Here is a 21,743-nt window from a genome sequence, read left to right as displayed (position 1 = left end):
TATACGCACTTCACTGTTGCAGTTATTTGTGGTGAAAGCGTTTAGTGGCCTATTTCCATACAGAAAGAAAAATATATACGCACTTCACTGCTGCGGTTCTTGATTGGTTAACTCGGTCATCCACTTCATCCCAAGTGACATCAGACACCCCCAGCCAACAGTCGTGGGTTCGTCAGACACAACCCTTAGTTGCAATGGCCCGGGAGCAGGCCCTATGCCCTCACCTGTCCTTAACCTGCCTCTATCCTTTGCTGTTCCCTCAGCCACAGAAGTATTGTATGCTATGGGCTCAGCTCCACTATACAGCGAGGATGAGCTAGTAGAGGACAGTCAGCAGCTACTGCCCAGCCAAGATCTGGAGGAGACATCTGCCGCTTCCTTCGCTAGGCGGGCAAGTAGTGATGAGGAGAGTGGCGTGGGAGGTGGTGTTGTGAGCGGTCAGGAGGAGGTTAACATGGCCTTATGTAGAATATGTGGCAGAAGGTGAAGTGTGGCCAGGGTGCCAATTTTGGCACCACGGCCCTTCGTCAACATATGCAGCGTCACCATAAAGTGGCCTGGGAGAATCGTGGCTCCGATGAGGTGGTCCAGCCTGCTGCAGCAACCGCTGCATCACCCAGTGGCACGCACTGGGTTTCAGACAGTCAAGGCTCCACCACCTCAGCCAAAGGGAGCTGTATGTCATTTTCATCTTCTGCTGGTCCAGATGCTCCTGCTTCTCTTCCTCCTACTCCTCGTCAGTCATTCCGTCAGCTATCGATCACCGAAGCGAATGCCAAGAGACAACAGTATGCGTGTACTCATCCAACGGCGCAGAAGCTGAATGCGCTCCTGTCCATGTTGCTGGTGTTGCAGTCCCTCCCTTTCCAAGTGGTGGACTTTGCATCTTTCAGAGAACTGATGGCTTGTGCCGAGCTGAGGTGGAGAGTCCCAAGCCGTCATTTCTTTGAGAAAAAGGCAGTACCAGCCCTGCACAAATAGTAGAACAGAAGGTGGGCCAGTCCTTGAGCCTGTCGGTGTCTGCTAAATTGCACGGCAGCGCCGACGTGTGGAGCTGCAACTACAGTCAAGGACAATACATGTCTTTTACGGCCTACTGGGTCAATGTGGTTCCTGCACATCCACTCCAGCAACATGGCCAGGTGACACCGCTTCCTCTTCCACTTTCTCACGCCACTGGTCCTGCGACAACGTCTGCCTTTGCCTCCTAATCCTCCACCGTGTCATCAGCCTCCACTGCAGGGACAATTCACAGTGCCCCTGCAGCATACCACATGTGCAGGGCATGGCGGTGTCACACTGTTCTGCAGCTGGTTTGCCTGCCCGAACAGAGTCACACAGGGGAGGAACTGTTCCATGTGATTCATCAAGAAATCGAATCCTGGCTTTCTCTGCGACGACTAAAAATCGGAACCATGGTGACCGACAACGGGAAGAACATGGTGTCTGCACTGCGTCAAAGAAAGGCTGAGCCATGCGCCCTGCATGGCACACGTGTTCAATCTGGTTGTCAAGCGGTTCCTGAAGACTTCCACCCATCTGCAAGACATCATAAAAATGGCCAGGAAACTTTGCATGCACTTCAGCCACTTGTGCACCGCAAAGCACAGCCTGCTTGAGCTTCAGCGGCAGAACGGCTTCCCACAGCATAGGCTGTTATGCGACTTTTCTACCTGTTGGAATTCCACCCTCCATATGATGCACCGACTACGCGAACAGAGAAAGGCCATCAACGATTTCTTGATTATCCAAGCGGATAGGAGTACTCCCATGTGTAACTTCGATGTCAGCCAGTGGCAGTTCATGCGTGACATCTGCCGTTTGCTCAGGCCCTTTGAGGAGGCAACGTTAATTGTCAGTCACCAGGACTACGGGATGAAAAATGTCACTCCACTGCTTCATGTCCTGGAACAGATGCTGGTAAATCTGGCTGGTCAGGGAACTGGAAACGTGGCGCCTAGATCTCATGGCCCTGTGGGATCTGAACTGGAGGAGGAGGACCTTGAAGCACAGGCAATGTATAGTGAAATGGGTGGTTTTTCTACTCAGGTGACAGGAGAGGAGGAGCAGGAGCAGCCAGAGGAGCAAGAGGGAGATGAGGAAGATGAAGCAGAGGACCCAGACACACCGTGGCAGTATGCAGTGGAAATGGAGGCAGGCAGTCCCCCCAAGTCACTTGCACAAATGGCCCGCTGCATGCTCACTTGCCTGCGTAGTGACAGCCGAATTCTCACCATTCGGCAGAGGGATGACTTCTGGCTCTCCACCTTGTTGGACCTTCGCTACCGGTCCAAAATGGGTGCCTTTTTTACACCCGCTGAGAGGGAGGACAAACTGAACTACTACAGAGACATCATATGTAGTCAGTTTGCCGCTGCCTATCTGCGCCATCTTCCATCCTCTAGCAGGTCTGACCGGGGGGGGCTCTCTGCACTCACGTTCCACTGCCATGGCTGCTGGGGAGGGGTGTGGTGGCAGTAGCAGTACCAGCTCCATGAGCAGCAGCCTGAGTCTAGAGTCGCTGATGAGCAGCTTTCTTCACCCTCATAGTGAAGAAACCAATCACCAGCAGCTAGACATAGAGCAGAACCTGAACCAGCAGGTGGTTCTGCCGCTGCCGCCACCTCCACACTATGTCATTGTGCCACTCTGTAGCCTCCTAATGCTGTCGCCAACTCCAGACTCTGTCATTGTGCCACTCTGTGGCCTCCTCCTGATGCTGCTGCTGCCACCACCTCCAGACTCTGTCATTGTGTCACTCTGTGGCCTCCTGATGGTGCTGTCACCCCACACTGTCTTTGTGCCATTCTGTGGCCTCCTGATGCTGCCGCCACCTCCAGACTCTGTCATTGGGCCACTTTATGGTCTCCTCATGCTGCTTCTATCTCACCACTATGTCATTGTGCCACTCAGTGGACTTCTCAAACTGTTCTCCCACCCTCCCCACTCCATGACTAGGCCACTATTTTGCCTTTTTGGCCTGGATGACGTCACTATTTATTTGACCCTTCTTCTGATCTGACAGAAGGAAAGAAAGAAGAGACACACAGCAGATCCTGTCTGCTGTAAGGCCTGTATGGTGCCATCAAAATTGGCCTATGATTTGGTAGCCAAAAGCAGGAGTGGGTACAAAACACAGAAGACATGCAAATATTCCATTCACGTGTCATCTGTTTTGGATCCACTCCTGTTTTTTTGGCATTAGCAATACTGATGGATTATTTAGCAAATGCTGACCGAGTGAAAGCACAAATTCCACAGACAGGATCCGTTTTTTGTGAGTTATTGTTCTGACGGATCAGAGGCAGAGCAATTTTTTTTTTTTTAAAAAACGGCCGAATCGAATTTTTAGAAAATCGCTCATCTCTACTCAATATCATTTTTTCAGTGAGAACCTCTTTACTATTTTTTAGTCCTTAAACTTTCCCTGTTCTTGTCCCCCCCCCACCTTTAAGTGGTACCCATGTGAGGTACTTACTTTTATTTTTTACATACTATCTTTTTTTAATATATTTTGATTTTTTATTGATTAAATTTTCTGCACACTGACATTGCTATAATTAATGTAATAATTATAGCAACATAAGTAATTCACTTCTGAAAATTTTCAATAAAATCTTTGAAATATACCGTAGAAAAAAAAAGTTATAATTCATTTTTAGCTATCCATTCTAACTAAAAGTATTGTTTGCTTAATAGTGAGTGGTTTTCACAGTTTGCAAGTGGGTTAGTTATACAACGTAAAAATAGATGGAAATAGAGAAGGGAATGGGATTGATAAAGAATAGAGGGAAACAAAGCTTATTATTGCTATTTATATTTATATAAAAAATCCATGATCCCCAGGTTTTCAAGTTTTTTTAGTAGTGTCTAAAATGTATTTTCTAAACAATACTGTAATTTTGATTACTGGAAAAAAGACACATTTTTCAATTGTGTACCATGTTCCCACAGGTAACAATGACCCCACCCCTACAATAACATGGTTGATAATTACATGCGTATGGGCCGTTAACTTGTACAATTTGGCAAATAAAATTTTCATTGAAATCAACTTCACAAAATCCATTGTCCATCCTTATTTACAGTTAGTACATAGTTACATATTTATGTTGAAAGTGGAAGTTCAACCACTAGGGAAATGAACATATTCCAGATAAAAAAAAAACCCTATAGACATACTGGTAGTTGATCCAAAGGAATTCCAAAAAAAACTCTTGCTCTATCAGGTGACTAAAAACCCTATAGACATAGTTGATCCAGAGGAATGCAAAAAAACTCCTGCTCTACCAGGGGACAAATAATTATTTCCTGATCCCATGAGGCAATGGGATGTTCTTTGGATCAACAGTCTTTGTTGACTTTAAAACTTAAATACCAGTAAAAATATGTGCCTCTAGAAAAGCATCAAGCTTTTTCTTAAAGCAAAGACCATCAAAACTTATTGGGGACTTTTGAGGCAGTAGGCAACAATCTACAATGCTGCTTTGAGATGTATAGTAAAATATAAGTTTTTTATTTTCACATTAAAATACATAAACTTAAAAACATAGGAATCAAATTATCGGTTATTGTATGTATTAGCTAGTTACAGATTAACATGGTATCCACATACAGTAATGGACTAGGGCTGGTGCGGTTGCCCTGTATACACTAATGAATGTAGCTTGATAAAGAGAATGTGTGCTTTCCTCTGAATGCTGTGGTTGGATACTATGATTTTAAAGCTAAATTACTGGAATCATTGATTGTTAATAGTGTTACACTAATTTTGATAATTGTTTGGGAGCCCTCCTCGTTTCTGTGTTGGAGCCATTGCTTGGGGGAACAACCTTAGCTTATCTCAGCATGCAAGAGATAGTGAATTATAAAGGCAAACGTAATTAAAGATGGAGGGTTCTCTGGACCTCCTGATTTAACGGACTGTGTGGCCGCGAAACGCTTAGAGATCTAAATCATCCAGAGATTTGATCTAATAATCTGTAACTAACTAGTACATATGATAAGCCGGGATTTGATTCCTGTGTTTTTAATTTTATGTATTTAAATGAAAATAAAAAAAACTATATTTTACTATACATCTTAATGTACCATTTTTGATTGCTGTCTACTGCCTTAAAGTACCCCAAAAGTTTTGATGGTCTTTGTTGTGTTTTTTGAGATGTGGCAGTTTATTTAATTGAATTATCAATTATGAAGAATGTTGTGGGATATTTTTCTTAAAGCAATCTATAGTAATTGCTGAAACTGCTTCCTGAAAGAGCCTTTTCCACAATTTCACAGACCTTACTGTAAAGAATCCTTTCCTTATCTAGAGAATAAATGTATTTTCTTTCAGACACAAAGCGTGCCCACCCTTGTCCTTTGTGATGACTTTAAAGTGAATAATTTGGAAAAGAGTTCTCTATATGGACCATTTTTAAATTTATATATGGTAGTGATCATATCCCCCTTAAATGTCTCTCCTCAAGGGTGAATAGATTCAGTTCAGCTAATTTCTCCTTATAGCTGAGCTCCTCCATTCTCTAATTCCGCAATATACTTTTTGTGAACTGGTGCCGAACAGTGGACTGCATATTACAGATAAGGTCTGACTAATGCTTTGTACAGGGGCAAGATTATGCCTCGATCTCTGCAGTCTATTTCTCTTTTAATACAAAAAAGTACTAGGCATTGCATGCTATTAGTAAGTCTATGATCTACCAAAACCTCCAGACAGATGTTACAGATAAGGTTTTATTTTCTTTGCAGTATAATTTAATCTCGCACACCAGATGGCAGGTGAAACATAACAGTAAACAATAGGCACCACAAGTATGAAATACTTAATTGAATACAGCTCTATATTTATTAATGATTGGTAAATGTGTGGGTTTTTTTGTAAGTAGTAAGAGTAACTATTTTAATTTGGCTTGGTATTTTACAGTGCCTGTACAGCAGAGCTCAAAGGATAAGGAAGATGCTGCACAGAAAGCCATTAAACAATTGATCTGCAGAGCAAAAAGCATAGTGATAGTAAATAAGGCCGGTAAGAAAAAAGAAAAAACAAAACAAAAAGCATGCTTCTCTTTATGTAATTATTCTGTGTGTTTATCTGTTTGCATTCTCTATAGGCTTCAAAATATGATACACATTCCTAGTAAGCAGCCACTGCCCTGTGTAAAAAAAAACAGACCCCCTGTGTTTGCGCTGTGGTATATCAGATAGCTACTGCTTTCCATTGCTTATCCAGGTGGTTCGGTCTATGTAGTGTTCAATTCCAGTGAGAGTGACACATTATTTGTGGCATGGGAGACTGTTCTGTGAGAGAAAAGGGAGAGTTTTAAGGCAAAAATGGGGAAAGCGGACGTTAGTTTACTGATAAGAAGAGTACAACTAGTTTCAACATAATTCAATCATCTAAAAAAACATAACAAAAGTACAAAAATAATTAACCAAGAATCAGCAAAATTCCTCAGCTCCTTACACCACTGTTTTTCTATTATGCTCCAACTATGCAGTGACCTTTGTATGGGACACAGATTCCAAATGTGCCATGTTTTGTCTAATCATTGTAGTGTATTAATTTTGCCTAAGCATGACGGCCATGTACCTACTGAAAAGTGTTGGGCAGCATGCCCAGCTAAAAGGGAGTGAGGAGAACATTGCTTTTTTTTCATTTATTTTCTTTTTCATTCCCCAATTTCCCTTATTGTTAGTAGAAGAAAATGTGGCTTGTATTTATATATTTTATAATTATTTCATCTTTTATTTAAGTCCCCAATTAATACACAGTAAAAAATGCAGCATTGAGAAACACTCTCTGCACTTTTTTAAAAGTATTTTTAATTTCTCTGAACCACTACAATGTGACTCTATCTATCTGACCCTATCTATCACATTACAAACACTGAATTCGAAGGAAAGTTTTTTTTCTGCATTCCTTCATCCATCTATCTCTATAAACTGTTGTAGCCCATCCCTTTATGATCAGCACAGCATCGTTTTGTGCTGCTGTGCCACTTCTTTAATAGTGTGATGCAGTAGCATCAGGTTCCTGTAAATGATGGATGAAAGTGTGCCTATATAGTTGCCCGTAATTGGAGAATGTTTTCAACACATACAGAAAATCCAAGAAAAGATAATAGAGAGGTAATATTAAAAGAATGAGATAACAATAGGATAAAATAATGATTAAAAACTATGTTCTCTGTTGTTCCAGACAACCACTGAGCATAAATCTGAAACAGTAAAAAACTAACAGTAATTTCAGTTATTTTAGCACACCTAAACATACACACATAAACACACCTTTTATACATTTTGTGGTTGGAAAGTTTTTTTCACTTCCTGTCTGATACAAAGGTTGTGTCTGGAACAGCAACATAGGCAAAATCTTTCTTACAGAGCTATGATCAACAGTAAAGCCTGACTGAATGTACTTTAACCCCTCCCCCCTCTTCCTTTAGCATTTTTTATTTTCTTTGCATCGTTGGGGGGAATACAAAAATGCAAATCATTTTTTTGCTAAGGGATGCCTCAGATCTTTATGCAGTTTTTTTTTTTTGATTAATTGATTGATCAGTTAAAAAAAGAAATAATTATTTGTTTCCCTAACATTTTCCACCTTCCAATACCACAGTGGTCCCCAATAGTGTTGGTGTTCGAATTCAAGTTGTCCTTATATTCGACCCGAATTTGGCTGTTTAAATTCGGATAGACCCGACCGAAAAACACAGGATTCAAGGGTAAAAATTCGGGGAAAAAAATGTGTTTAACAAAAAATGAAAATTAATTTTAAAATAATTTATTGAGAGTTTGTGTTTTTTTAACTAAATTTTTTTTTTTACAGGTTTTCCCACAATGACATTATGATTCCTGCGGCTGTGCCAGGGACTATAAGTGATAAATGAGGACTTGTCCAGGGCCACAGCCCACTAGTGACCGGGGTTTGGGGACCCCTGCTATACCATATGGGACCACATGTCTTTTAACATAGGATAGAAAAGGATGAAGAGGAACAAAGGCCATTTCTGTTTCCCCAAGAAGGAAATAAGGGTAATATGGTAGAATCTTGGAACCTCCTTTGTTTGGGCCACCCCATATCTACCTCGCCTAGGTAAATGAGTAAAGGGGTAAATAAGTATCCCTTACCCATTCATTCTCTTGCAAAATAAAGAAACAAAGCCTGGTAACGCCACAAGAAGTAAACCCATCATCAATAATGTCATGTAATACTTAAATATGTCCTAAATATTTTGCTGCTTGGGACTGAAAAAGGGTATTTTAAATGCCAGTTCTGTGTGTGTTTATGTTTTTCTTCTTTATTAAAAATATTTTTTATGGTATGTTGGTGTTTATTTTTCAGTCTTTGTGGGTTCACCTTGGAGTGAATGGATATGTGGTCACTCTTTTATTAAAAAAGAAGCTCCCAGGTGTCCACCAAGTCACTTCATATTATCCCCACCTCCTTCTCCAAGCACTAGGGGTTGAAAGATGTCCTTATCCCTCAGCATTGGAACAAGAGTACTTTATAATGTATCTTCCCCAATTTTCAAAGACAAGATTGCTGCCCTTCCTTTCCTGGCCACCCAGACCTCATGTATGGATTATAATCAGGGGACTAAACATAGTCCCTTTTATTGGACATAGTAACTTAGCTGGCCATGTAGTGCATTATAGTTAAAAAAAACATTTAGCAGGCCAAATCTGTCATACTTTTGCTGGAACAGCTGAACAATAAAAGTTGGGTGGAGAGCCAACAGGATGGACGTCTGATCTGTGTCCTCCGCTGGCGCCGATCACAATCCGCAGCATCCCGGGCAGACGCAGGCTTATTTATGGGCAAGCAACGCAGAGCGAGAGTGGGGAAGTTCCCCCCCACCCCAGCGCTGCAACAGCACTCTCTTCAGCCCTCTATACGGGCTTATATCAGGGATCCCTCGCCGGCCTCCTCTCTGGCTTCCAAGATGGCGCCGACTCCATCCCCGCACACGTGGCAGCGGGGAGAGAGAGAACGGGACCCAGCTGACACGGAGCTGCAGCCAGCGGATTGCTATGCAGATGACAGGGAGTTATCATCCTCATCTCTTCACAGCCCAGAATCTCCTCCACTGTAGCTGGTGAGTCCTGCGGATTACAATGGGGGAATTTGCTCCCCTGCAGCTTCCCCCAGCGGGGTAATTACCCAGTTATCTGACACCCGGTAATTACTTAGGGGAGCCAGGGAGCCTACTGCACACAGGAGGGGTTCCCACGTGTCCGAGCAGACCACATATGTTGAGGGGATCGGGGATATCCAAGTGCCGGGTTCCCCCTCAAGCACCTTAAGTCCCCCCCCTTTGGGTACTTCCCCAGCTGTTTGTGGGGATTTGGTGGTGGAAACACCTGGCTTAAAGGCCTGGCCAGGCCCTCATATGAGGAGAGAGAGAGGCCATCGCCTGTTGGAAGATTGCCTAATCCCCCATGGCAGCAATATTTACAATCTATACCTACTAAGGATGACTTCCAGAAATTAGTAGCAGAAGTTCAGGCAACATGCCGTGCTGAAATAGGGGCCCTGCGTGCTGACTTGCATTCCATGGCTGGTAGAGTAGATGACCTGGATGAAAATGTACAACTAGCCAAGGAGGATATTACAACGCTCTCACGCAAAGTAGGGGATAGTGATCAGAAAATAAGAGAGCTTCAACGTTCGATTGAGTATTTGGACAACAAATCTAGACAGAATAATATTAGGGTACGGGGCCTCCCTGAGGCGACTCGAGACTCTGATCTTAAACCGGTCCTGCAAGCTTTTTTTACCAGGGTGCTGGGGCGCCCAACCTCCCGGGAAGTACAACTATCTAGGGCCTTCCGCACCTCCAGACAACTTGAGACTGCGGCCAGACTGCGAGATGTTATCTGCCAACTAGTAGATGCGGATCTGAAGGATGAAATCATGACCACTGCCAGAAATATGTGCAATCTTGAATTCGATGGGGCTCCATTACAGCTTTATCAGGATTTGTCCTGGCATACACTACAGCAACGCTGTTTACTTCAACCCCTGCTGACTTTGCTCAGAGATCAACGTATTCCATATAGATGGGGATTTCCGTTTAGTCTCTTAGCCTGCCATGAAGGGAGAACGGCCTCACTACGGTCCCCGGAAGATTTGTCCTCCTTCTGCAGTGCCCTGGGGATAACTCGCCCTAAACTCCCGGGTTGGGAACGAGAGGAATCTTTGCGACCCCGCTCCCCACCCTGGCAGACAGTGGTCTCCCAGAAAAGATCCAGCAATTATCGGGACTCTACATCTCCAAATGACCGTTCACCTAACCAACGTCATTGAGACATTAGACTAGTGTCTTGCAAAGTGCCTTTCTTGAGCTATAATTTTTGTTTGCTTTGATGGAGCTGTCTTGGTTGCTCTTTTAGACGGCCTTACCCATACGGTGTACACTTTTATACTGATCATGGTCATCTTGAGGCACCCTGGTCCACTACAGCAAGCAGCTCTCCTCATATTGGTTTCCCATTATATTGCTAGTCTACATTGCTATTTGTTCTGACACTACTTCATGGTTTACTTGATGTGAAACTGTTGTTCTAGCTTTCTTGCCTTATAGCCCTACTATAATTGCATACATGCTCTACTGATGTAATGCCTGGGTATGTCGTGGCCCTGGGGGGGGCTCGGGACTATCCCTAATTTTTCCTGGGGCGGTCCCGACCTCTTCCTAGTGACCTGACACTGACGGTGGTCGACGCTGGCCAACATTATTTTGTTGTTGATGGGATTTATTGATCTGCATTCTCAGGTCCTTTGGGTCCATGGTCCCTATGGGAGGATCCATTCATCTGCCATGCGAATTTGTTCCCTGCTTCCACCTTATAGGTGGCGGGGACCGGCGGATGTTGACTCCTCCCTGCTCGCCGATAGGCGAGTTCCCACCTACTGGTTTACATTTTTTTCTTGCTTTCTGGTTTTATTTGTTGTTGTTATGGGGGTGTTTTGTGACTCCTTCCCCCTTCCCCCCTCTCTTGCTTGTGACATGTTGTGGAGCAGAACCTGGTTCTGGATGTTGCCCTGTGGGTTTACTGAAGGATACTTTAATAAGTGGGTGATTTTACCTGTGGCATATTGGTTCCCTCTTACTCCTAATGGCTACTAGGATATTATCTTTTAATGTAAGGGGATTAAACTCTAACACGAAGCGGAAATTGGCCCTGAGAGAGTTTAAACGCTTAGCTCCCGATATTGTATATCTGCAGGAGACTCATTTTGACACATCTGGTTCATTTAACTTTGCCTCCAGACTTTATCCTCAGGCGTACCTTGCTAACTCCCAGGGCAAGAAGAAAGCTGGAGTGGCGGTCCTCTTAAAGGACTCCCTCAAATTTACACTGTCGCGCTCTATTGTAGATGCTGATGGGAGATACATTATTTTGAATGGCGCAGTGCAGGGAGTCCCTATTACACTATGTAATTTATAGGCCCCTAACTCTAATCAAACTCACTTTATCAGTAAGGTACTGTCCCGCCTTCAAGATTTCAGCCATACATATTTAATAGTGGGGGGAGACTTTAATTTGATTTTCTCTCCCACTAGGGACAGGCATACTTTGCTCCACTCCCAGCCCCTGGCACAGGTGTCCAGACAATCCAGAGTGTTTAGGCAATTGCTTAGGAAGTATCACCTTTATGAAAACTGGTGGATTCACCACCCTTGTGGGAGACAATATTCTTTTTATTCCCCCCTGCATGGTACTCATACCCGAATTGACCACCTTTTCACTAATCTTCCTCTTCTGAGGAACAGTATCTCTGCGGAGATACACCCAATCACTTGGTCTGACCATGCTCCCATTACACTGGATGTGACCCTCTCCCCCAAATCAGTGAGAGTTTGTCATTGGAGACTAAAGGATTATCTAATAAAACATCTAGACTCTAAATTGTCACTTTCCACAACGTTAAAATCCTTCTTTAGTGAAAATGAAGGCACTGTGGCTCATACTTCCACGCTCTGGGAAGCCCATAAAACTGTATTTAGAGGACAGTGTATAGCCCTGGGTTCCCACCTTAAGAGAGACTCTAATTTACAGCGGACGCTTGTGACTCAGGCCATAAAGTCTGTAGAGGCAAAATACACAGCGAAACCGTCCTTGGGCCTATTGAGGGAACTAACCACCCTCAGGTCTAGGCTGAGGGCCCTGGAATTGAGGAAGGTTAGCTGGTGGATGCAGCGTATCCGTCAACAATATTATTATAAAGGTGACAGGGCGGACACACTGCTGGCCCAGAAACTGAGCGATATGCAGATCAACGCTTCTCCTGGGGCGGTTAGAGATGAGAGCGAGAAGGTGCGGTACGACCCCTCCCACATTGCCTCCTGTTTTGAGACCTACTTTTCACAATTATATCAAACGGTTCACTGTGCCCAAGCTCCTCTAGGTAGATAACTGAGGCCAAACATAGATTCATACCTGGCACGGGTGACCCTCCCAAGGATTGATTCGGATAACCTGGAGCAACTCAATAACCCCATTACGGAGGAGGAACTCGCAAAAACTATTGCCCAATTGCCTTCTTCTAAGGCTCCTGGCCCGGACGGCTTGCCCTACTTATACAAAAAGACGTTCCTATCAGAGATTTCCCCACATCTCCTGAGTCTTTTTAATGATTTTTTGAAAGGCAAGCCGATCCCCCCCTCAATGTTGGCTTCTCATATAACGGAGATACCGAAACCAGGCAAGGACCCATTGGACTGCTTGAGCTATAGACCAATAGCCCTTCTAAATTCTGATTTAAAAATTTTCACAAAAATTTGGGCCTCTAGGTTGTCCAGGTTTCTTCCCTCTCTTATCCACCGGGATCAAACGGGCTTTATTCCGCACAGACATGCGGCGATAATACTAGACGAGTTGTCAACATTATCGATATTATTAATAAACGGAAGACCTCGTCCCTGATACTTAGCCTGGATGCCGAGAAGGCCTTTGACCACCTCAGTTGGCCCTTTATGCTAGCCACCCTGAAAAAAATGGGCTTTACAGGTCCTTTTGTTAGGGCGATTGAATCTTTGTATACGGCCCCGTCGGCCTCAGTCAAATTGCCCCATGCTTCCTCATTGCCACATTTTCTATTAAGAGTGGGACGAGGCAGGGGTGCCCTTTGTCGCCCCTGCTCTTGTCGCCTTGTGTATAGAGCCCTTGGCAGTCTGCATCCGCTCCAATCCTAGTATACATGGGGTGCCCATGAGAGGGAAAAAGTACAAGCTCTCCCTATATGCAGACGACATTCTCCTGACTCTCTCCCAACCAGTTACCTCTCTCCCTAATTTATGGAGGGAACTGCAAGAATATGGTGCAGTTTCAGGATTCAGAATTAATTTCTCTAAAACAGAGGCACTACCTCTCCACATCCCCTCGTTGGAACTGCAGGCCCTGCGGGTCTCTTTTTCCTTTACCTGGCAGGAGCGCTCCCTCTGCTATCTGGGAACCCAAATCACTTCCACATACTCTCAATTGTACTCCCATAATTTCCCACCATTATTCAGAGAGGTGAACAACTTTTCTATGTAAGTGGAAAGGTCACCCCTTGTCTCTGCTGGGTAGGATAGCCTCAGTAAAGATGATGCTCCTTCCCAAAATATTGTACTTATTTGAGACACTACCAGTTCCGCTTCAAGTACTGAAAAGACTCCAAACTGACTTTATGCGCTTTATTTGGGCCTATAAAAGGCATAGAGTAACTAAACGCATTGTGTGCACTCCTAGGGAAGGGGGAGGTCTGGGAGCCCCGGATATTTATAAATATTATCTGGCGACCCACCTGAGGCACCTCCAGCAGTGGACATCCCCTCATCCTCCTAGTGTTTGTGTAGAGTTGGAGGGAGAATGGATAGCTCCTATACACCCCAATGCTATGCTGTGGAGCTCCTCCCTACCACTAACGGAATCAGACTTAACTGCACCCATGGTATTTACCAGGAACATGTGGAGGAGGTTGCTCTCTTTTTCCGAGCTAGCTGACAAAGTGGAACTGCCCCGCACCTCTTTCTACGCCTACCTTCAAATTAGGCATTATATCTTGTCACTCCAACCCACAGCCACCTTTCAGGCCCTTACTGCCTTTGAAAGATTATGCATGGAAGGCCCCCATACCAAAGGAACGATTTCCGCTATTTACCGCCTCCTCCACGCTTACACACAGGGGAACTCAAATAAGTTTGGCTACATGCTCAAATGGGAGGAGGTTCTGGGTCGGTCCTTATCCCCAGAAGAATGGCTTGACATCTGGGAAGCAGCACACAAAAGTTCTATCTGCACTTTATATAAAGAAAACTTGTATAAAATTTTGCTCAGGTGGTACCACACGCCGGCGGTTTTATGCCTATTGTTTCCTAATGTGGACCCCATGTGCTGGAGATGTGGAAAACATAGAGGCACGATAGAACACATATTTTGGTTCTGCCCCCTTATCCAGATGTATTGGTCACGGGTTAACGACTTATTATCGACTGTGGTCCAGCAACCCATCCCTCTAGACCCTATCTCCCACCTCTTAGGTCAACCCTCCCCAACATTGCCAAATGTGTCTCGCAAACTAGCAACTCATATTCTGGTTGCAGCGCGAACACTGATCCCCTCCAGATGGAAGGTGACTACGCCTCCTTCCATGGAAGATCTTTATGTGCAGGTCCAAGAAATCCGCCTAATGGAGTACCTTACGGCGCTCCTTAGAAACACAGTGGATAAATTTGAAATGGTGTGGGAAGCTTGGGATCATTATTATGCTAATTTGCCCGGCTGACCCACTGGTTTCTCCTCTTGTTTGCTAATGTCACAGTACCTTTTCTTTGCTCCTCCACCTCCACTTCTTAAAATGTTTATGTTATGCGATATATTTGGAAAATGATTATTGTATCCTTGCAACTCAGTTGTGTATTGTTCTGGTATAAGATTGTTATTTCCCTCTTGTGTACTTCCTTCTTCCCTTCTGTACCCTATTTAAAAATTTTCAATAAAAATACAATTTAAAAAAAAAAAATAAGTTGGGTGGAATCCAAAAAAGTCCTGAATCTTAACTTACTACCAAACCAGAATTCAATATAAGTAACACAGTAACATAAGTACCTAGCCTTATCTTGTTAAATAAGCATCCTCCCCAAACTTCCTTTTAGATAAATTTAGCTAGGATTATAATTAGCCCCTTTCTCCTTTACAGCCAATACTGTTCCTGACAGAAGAATAGTAAGGAGCACAGGCGATACACTGCACTTACCCTCCATCTTACTTCCTTTTAGCAGAAAGTTTCACAGATCCAATACTAGCCAATACTAGTCTAATGACAATATTTTTTATTTTTTTTTAAGATAAAATACTTTTTTGATCTAAAATCCAGTTATTTACCTTTAAATAGAATGATAAATTGCTGTGCTATAAACAGAGAGAGTATAGGTCCAGTTCAATTAATTAGTGAATAAATCACTGCCGAAAAATTTCTAAGCATGCCTTCGTAAAATGTTAAAAAGAAGGTAAACCTTCATGTTGAAAGCTTATTTAATTACTTAAATACTTCAATACTTCAAAATGTTATGTAATACAAAGTATTTAGGTATTTTATCTACCATAGTTAGTACAATTAAAGATCCAAGCCTGCACACTTAAATTTATGATATTTATGTGGCCATAGTAATTTTTTCAAATCTTCAGTTACAGATCCCAAAAAGAGGAGTAATTTCTTGGGCCAACACTTTTGCTGGCTGTATCCCACAGATACATTTTCTTCATTTCTGAGGTAGCATGTAAATAATTCTGCTTACAGCAATGTCGGACAACCATTAGGTGGCTATAGGAAATTCCTTCTGTTATTCTAACAACATGATGGCTAAATTATGAAGGTCATTTGCCTTTAGGTTCTTGAATAAGAGGGTACACATAGCAAATTCATTCAGATTAGATAGGTAATTAGTTGGTTTACATAATCCTTTTATGTAACTACCAAGTTGTTGGGGTCTGTATAAAAGTCCTTGTAGCACATGCCTTGAGGTTGCAAGGAGTGATTCTACCTGAATTCTGCCTATAAAAGGCCTCATTCTACTTTTTACATGCACAGCAATGTTCCACTGTATATAGTCTATATTTGCACAGGTGGAAACTATCTCATTGCTTCCTATTGGCTATACTATCCTTGAGAGAAGTATTAACTATTGAGACAGGTCTTTAAATGATTGCCCACCCCCCTTACCGGGTTTCCATATGGACGAGTGGGATGCCATCTCATGTCTATGAGCAACTTTAAATACACCAATAAAAAATTGCCATTGGGAATTTTAAATTGAAGATCTAACATTCTCGACAGTACACATACCCCTATGTAACATCCCAAGGACACAGGCAGATGATTCTGACTTCTAAAAACAAGATAACAATCTGGGGTTTTAGCAATTTACTTTTATAAATAAAGGTTTTAAACATTTACATTTTAATGAACTGCCCAACCAATATATAGTTTCTTTTGGTGCAGTGCTGAAAAGAGATGTGTGGAGATAATGAAGCAATTCTGAGCGTGCCCAGTGTAGCAGACCCATAATACAGTAGCAGAAATGCCATAGTGATATGCCAATTTTTTCCCCCTTCCTTGGACCAGAGCACCAGGCAGGTGGCTTTTCCTTTGTACACCTCTGCCTACAGAGTTAATTACATAAAACATAAACTTACAAGACAGAAAAATAGGTAAAATAGCAGTGAACCAGCTACAGTGCAATCTTACAGTTCCAGGGTAAAATCTTTGCCAAGACACTGTCTGCTTAAAATTTATATTCTTTGCCTGTACTAGATAGCTTCACCACTAAATCAACCTTGAGACTTTGGCAAGGACAATATTTGTTGCGCTCCTCTGAAGTAAGAGACCAAACTATGTACTGTAAAAAGCTATATAATATGTTAGTGCTATGCAACTATGTAATAACAAAAATAAAATGTATTCCTAAATTTGTTTTACAAAAATATCTTTAAACAAATTTTATGTCTTAAAGTCTAGTTCTTGAAAAAATAACGTTAAAGTCATATGTTTGAGACATAAAAGGAAGTGAGTAGTGTTGGTCGAATATCTCACTATTCGATTCGACAGCTATTTGATGGAAGTTTCTGCAGTCTTTCAATCATGAAAGTACCTGCCTGTAATTCTAAATCAGTCCTAAACCATTCCTCAAATAAAAATTACATTTGTAAAATATGTAAAAATTAAATTTGTATAATAAAAAATAAATGTGTTTTGAACTATACTAACTAAACAACTTCAATGCCACATAATTTCATAATTGTGTAATTGTATCTATGGTTGGTATCTTTCCCATTCCTACGAGAATTTTCTATCAGTCCTATGAGAAATGGGATAATATTTAACCTTTAGGAGACCTGTACATAATTTTCATCAGTCTATAGTGTGAGAATGTCACAGTGTTACAGGGTATCCTTCAAAAACATAACTGCAAGAAATAATTGGACACAGATATTTAAAAAGGCTACAAAAAGTGTTTTTGATGTGAATCGATCAGTGGATGTGCTTGGCATTGTAAGGTATGAAACATTTTTTGCAGCAAAATAAAGACACCATTGTAATGCTGATTATTTCAAGACTTTATCCAAACAAAATACATATACACAAAGACCATTAACTACAGTTTCAATTTTTCTGTGTTTTTATTATCCTATATGTTGTTTTTCAACTTTAACTAAAATTAGTCAACTCAAACAGTTTCTTTGATTAGAATAGGCATAAATAAAACAAGTTATTTTTTGTAATTTCACCATTAACCAACGTTTTAGCTTAGGTACTGATTTAGTGAAATTTGTTTGAAAAGCATTCTTATTATTTATTTCAAACAGTATGATTTCACTTTTTGTGAATTTGTTATTTGTGTATTTTTTTTTTTGTATTTGTTTATTGTGTGCATTTTAAATATAAAAGTGAATACTGGGTAAAACAATTATAAATATACTCTTCTAGGTTAGTTGAAAGCAGCAATTATAAGAGATAAATCTTGTAACAAACAGTAATTAAAGAAAGAGTAACTATTAGGGGACTAAACAATGGCTTGCACCTACACCCCTTTAAAAAGATAATTATAGAATAATCCATAACTACTATCTATTGATACCAGTATGCTTAGTATGCTACACAAATCTAATGTGTGTTGTGGACCTCAAAAATAATATAACCACAAATGGGGTAACATGCTATTTACTAAATTTTATTTTTTAATAAAATATTTACACTGCTGAAATCTAACAGTGTTAAGGTGGCAGCCTCTTTTATTTTTTTAATCATGGGAACCAATAACAATTTATATAGTTATAACCTATTATCAGATTCCTGACAAAAATGAATATCTCATCAATGTCCACATACTGAGTGCATAAAACTGAATGTGGTACTTTAATTTTTTACTGCAGATAACAAAGATCAAATGAGTTTGGAAAATTGTACATCAGTTACTTATTTTGCTCTCCTTGGTTTGACTGACATAGTGAAGCTTCAGGGGATCTTGTTTGCATTTTTCTTGATGTTTTACATAACAAACCTTATAGGAAACCTATCTATCATGGCTGTCACTATTAAAGATCCAAGCCTACATACTCCTATGTACTATTTTTTGTGGAATTTGTCATTCCTTGACATTTGTTATTCATCAGTGACAGTTCCAAAGATGCTGGCTGATTTTTTTGCACATCATAAGTTCATCTCTTTTTCTGGTTGCATCTCACAGATACATTTCTTTCATTTCCTTGGTAGTACAGAAGTTATGCTACTCACAGCAATGTCCTATGACCGATATGTGGCCATAGGAAATCCTTTGCGTTATTCCCACATTATGAATGCTAAAGTTTGTCAATCTTTGGCCCTAGGGTCATGGTTGACAGGGTATTTCCACTCTCTCCTACACACAGTGATGACTGCAAAGCTTCCATTTTGTGGACCAAACCTGGTGACTCACTTCTTCTGCGACATTAAACCTGTGTTAAAGTTGGCAACTGCTGACACATCACTTAACTTAATGCTTCTAACAAGAGTTACCGGAACATTGGCCACAACCACTCTGCTATTAACTCTTCTCTCATATCTTTTCATTAGCAAATTTCTTTTAAAAATACAGACAACAGAAGGTCGAAAACGTGCAATCTCTACCTGCAGTGCTCATCTTACTGTTGTATTCCTCCTTTATGGAACAGCTATATTTACATACTTACGACCTTCAACACAAAATTCTTTGGAACAAGATCGGGCTGCTGCTGTTCTCTTTACTGTGATAACCCCAGCACTAAATCCAATTATATACACCCTAAGAAACAAAGACATGAAAAAAGCGATTAAAAAGTTTGCAAACATTTCATTTTGATGCTACAGAAGAAAACATGGGCCCAAAAAAAAAAAATAATTTTAAAGATAGTATTTTAAAATTATTAGATAACATGACAAAAATCTACATTAGTATTCAGAATTCCAAGGCATTTGGTCACAAACCCTTTATATATTAAGGCTTTCAAAGGATTTCAGAATGATCACATAATAAAATGTGTATGTTCTACTACAATTGTGTGAAAAGAAATGCAGTTAACCTACACAGTTTTGAGGATTAAAGTGAAACTTATTGAGCCTGATTTATTAAGCTCCAAGGCTGGCAAGGATACACTTTCATCTGTGAAGCTTCAGGATTCAAAATTAGCTAACAAATAGCAAATTACTTTTCTGAATGCCAGGTTTGCTGGATCACCCAGATTGACTGATGAAAGTGTATCCTCCCCAGCCTTGGAGAACTTTAATTAATCAGGCTCATCGTGTGGTTATCCTCAAATTCTTTAGTAAAGCCTCATTGGGGTTAATTTATCAAACAAGTGTAGGTGAATCATTTACCGTACAATATAAATTAGTAAATTTAGTGAAAATTAAATATGCACAGAATACCCATTCATGTGCAGAAAATTATATAAAAGCATGGCTTTTGTTTTTGTATAAATGTAGATTTGAAGTCAGTAAAGCTTCAGTGAAAAATTCCTTGCAAAGTGGTAACTACCTTTTCCAAGTGAGCAACCCACAGTAATTTAGTTAAATAACCCATTTATCTCTGAATTTTGACATACTGAGGCCGATTTACTAAAGAAATTGAAAATATGTGAGCATTTACATCAATTATCCAATCAAAAAGCAATTCCTAATCACTTTGAATACATATTTCTATGCTATTTTTTCTGTACATTTGTATAACTAAAGTAAATATTCACAAAATAAGTTCACTTATGTGTTTAACTAATTTAGCGAATATACTTTACTATCTCAGAATTATTAAAATGTTCTTTTTTTCCTTGGCCCAGAGCTGTTTTGCATAATGCGGCTACAAGTTCCTATTGCATGTTTCAAAATGAACCATAAAAGAATTATTACCAAAACAAGGCCACTCTTTTACAAGTTACCTATTGACAGGACATTCATATTTATTGTTGTTTTAGTGTGTGTGTGTGTGTGTATGGATGAATTTACAGATTCATATCTTTTAGACTTCGGATGAGTAACAAATATACTATATATATTACTTATTAATAGGCTTCAGCTAGGCTTCAGCTACTGACAATAGCCAACGTACAGTGTGGTAGAAATGTTTACATTAGTATCTTGCTACTCCTATATAGGGATTGCAACTGTAACATCTGCTGTTTTAAGATGTAGATAGCCAACGTACACAAAAAGTACAACTATTTTAAATATTTTTCTTACAATATCTTTCTGTCTAGCAGTATATATTTATTCAATATCATGTGCACCATAAATAAAAGATTTAGAATTAGTAGCATGTCTACATCATGTGTACATTCTAGTATGGCTGTGTAATAACCATTCATACAGAAGGATATCTTTGTTACATGAATTTTCCATCCAATCCATATGTACACTAGTCATCCAGTAAAGTTGGTTTTATCTTACACAAGGCAGGGATGACATACTAAAATATATGTGTGTACACACATGCGCTGTTCCTTTGAGAAAAACAAACCTAAACTAAACTAAAACCATAAACTGCTACCAACAGGTAAAACCATATGGGGGATGAGGATTTGCAGATCATTTTCAACATGATCAAATATTTAAGAACTAGTGTCTAGAAAACAGATTCTAATATATAGTTGTACATATGTCTTTTTTCTACAACAGTATGTCATTATCCTTTTTAGCAATAAGGCAAGATTATTGAAATGTTCAAAGTGCCCAGCAAACTAAGTCCAAACCATAAGTTTTAAACATCAGTGTACAATCACATACATAAATCAGTTTGCAGTCAGTTAAGAGTGCCAACGCCAATCAAGCCCTGGCAGTGTATTCCCATAACTTATTTGGTCAGTCAGTCTTATTGTGAATTATAAAATGAATGTTAGTCAACCCAAAGGTTCTTTAAAGGTTTTCACCATTTCAATAGCCTTCCTTGTGTAATCACAATACGTTTTTAAGGAAATAGAAGACACGAGTTGCTGCTGCTGTCTGCTGCTACTGTTTCTTTATATTTTCTCTATATTGAAAATGAAAAAAACAAATGGTAAAAAACACTGATAGATTCCTAGGGTAACAAAACATGCATAGATACGTGCATAGGTAATATAATTTAAACATTTAAACATGTTCTTATCTGTCTTTGTCCCCTTTGCTTTTTTCTTATCTCTCCTTACCTTTATACACTAACCCGAAACTCATCCTGTTCAAGTTACCAGTCCTCTAATTGTTT

The 21,743-nt window shown here is 40.6% G+C and overlaps 1 protein-coding gene across 1 annotated transcript; it reads left to right on the top strand.

Moving 5' to 3' along the window:
• Positions 1–18,440: 18,440 nt before the first annotated feature.
• Positions 18,441–19,370, top strand: LOC140342566 (olfactory receptor 12D1-like). The gene has a single exon (XM_072428776.1). The coding sequence runs from the start codon at positions 18,441–18,443 to the stop codon at positions 19,368–19,370; it is 930 nt and encodes a 309-aa protein (XP_072284877.1).
• Positions 19,371–21,743: the final 2,373 nt, after the last annotated feature.

This window comes from Pyxicephalus adspersus, chromosome 12 (genome assembly GCF_032062135.1).
Source record: "Pyxicephalus adspersus chromosome 12, UCB_Pads_2.0, whole genome shotgun sequence".
NCBI classification, from domain to species: domain Eukaryota; kingdom Metazoa; phylum Chordata; class Amphibia; order Anura; family Pyxicephalidae; genus Pyxicephalus; species Pyxicephalus adspersus.
The sequence above is the reverse complement of the archived record's forward strand: the minus strand, read 5'-3'. Positions and strand labels throughout refer to the sequence as shown.

Excerpts from the sequence above, each read along its gene's own strand:
- LOC140342566 (XM_072428776.1), top strand. The coding sequence starts at position 18,441 with ATGAGTTTGGAAAATTGTACATCAGTTACTTATTTTGCTCTCCTTGGT.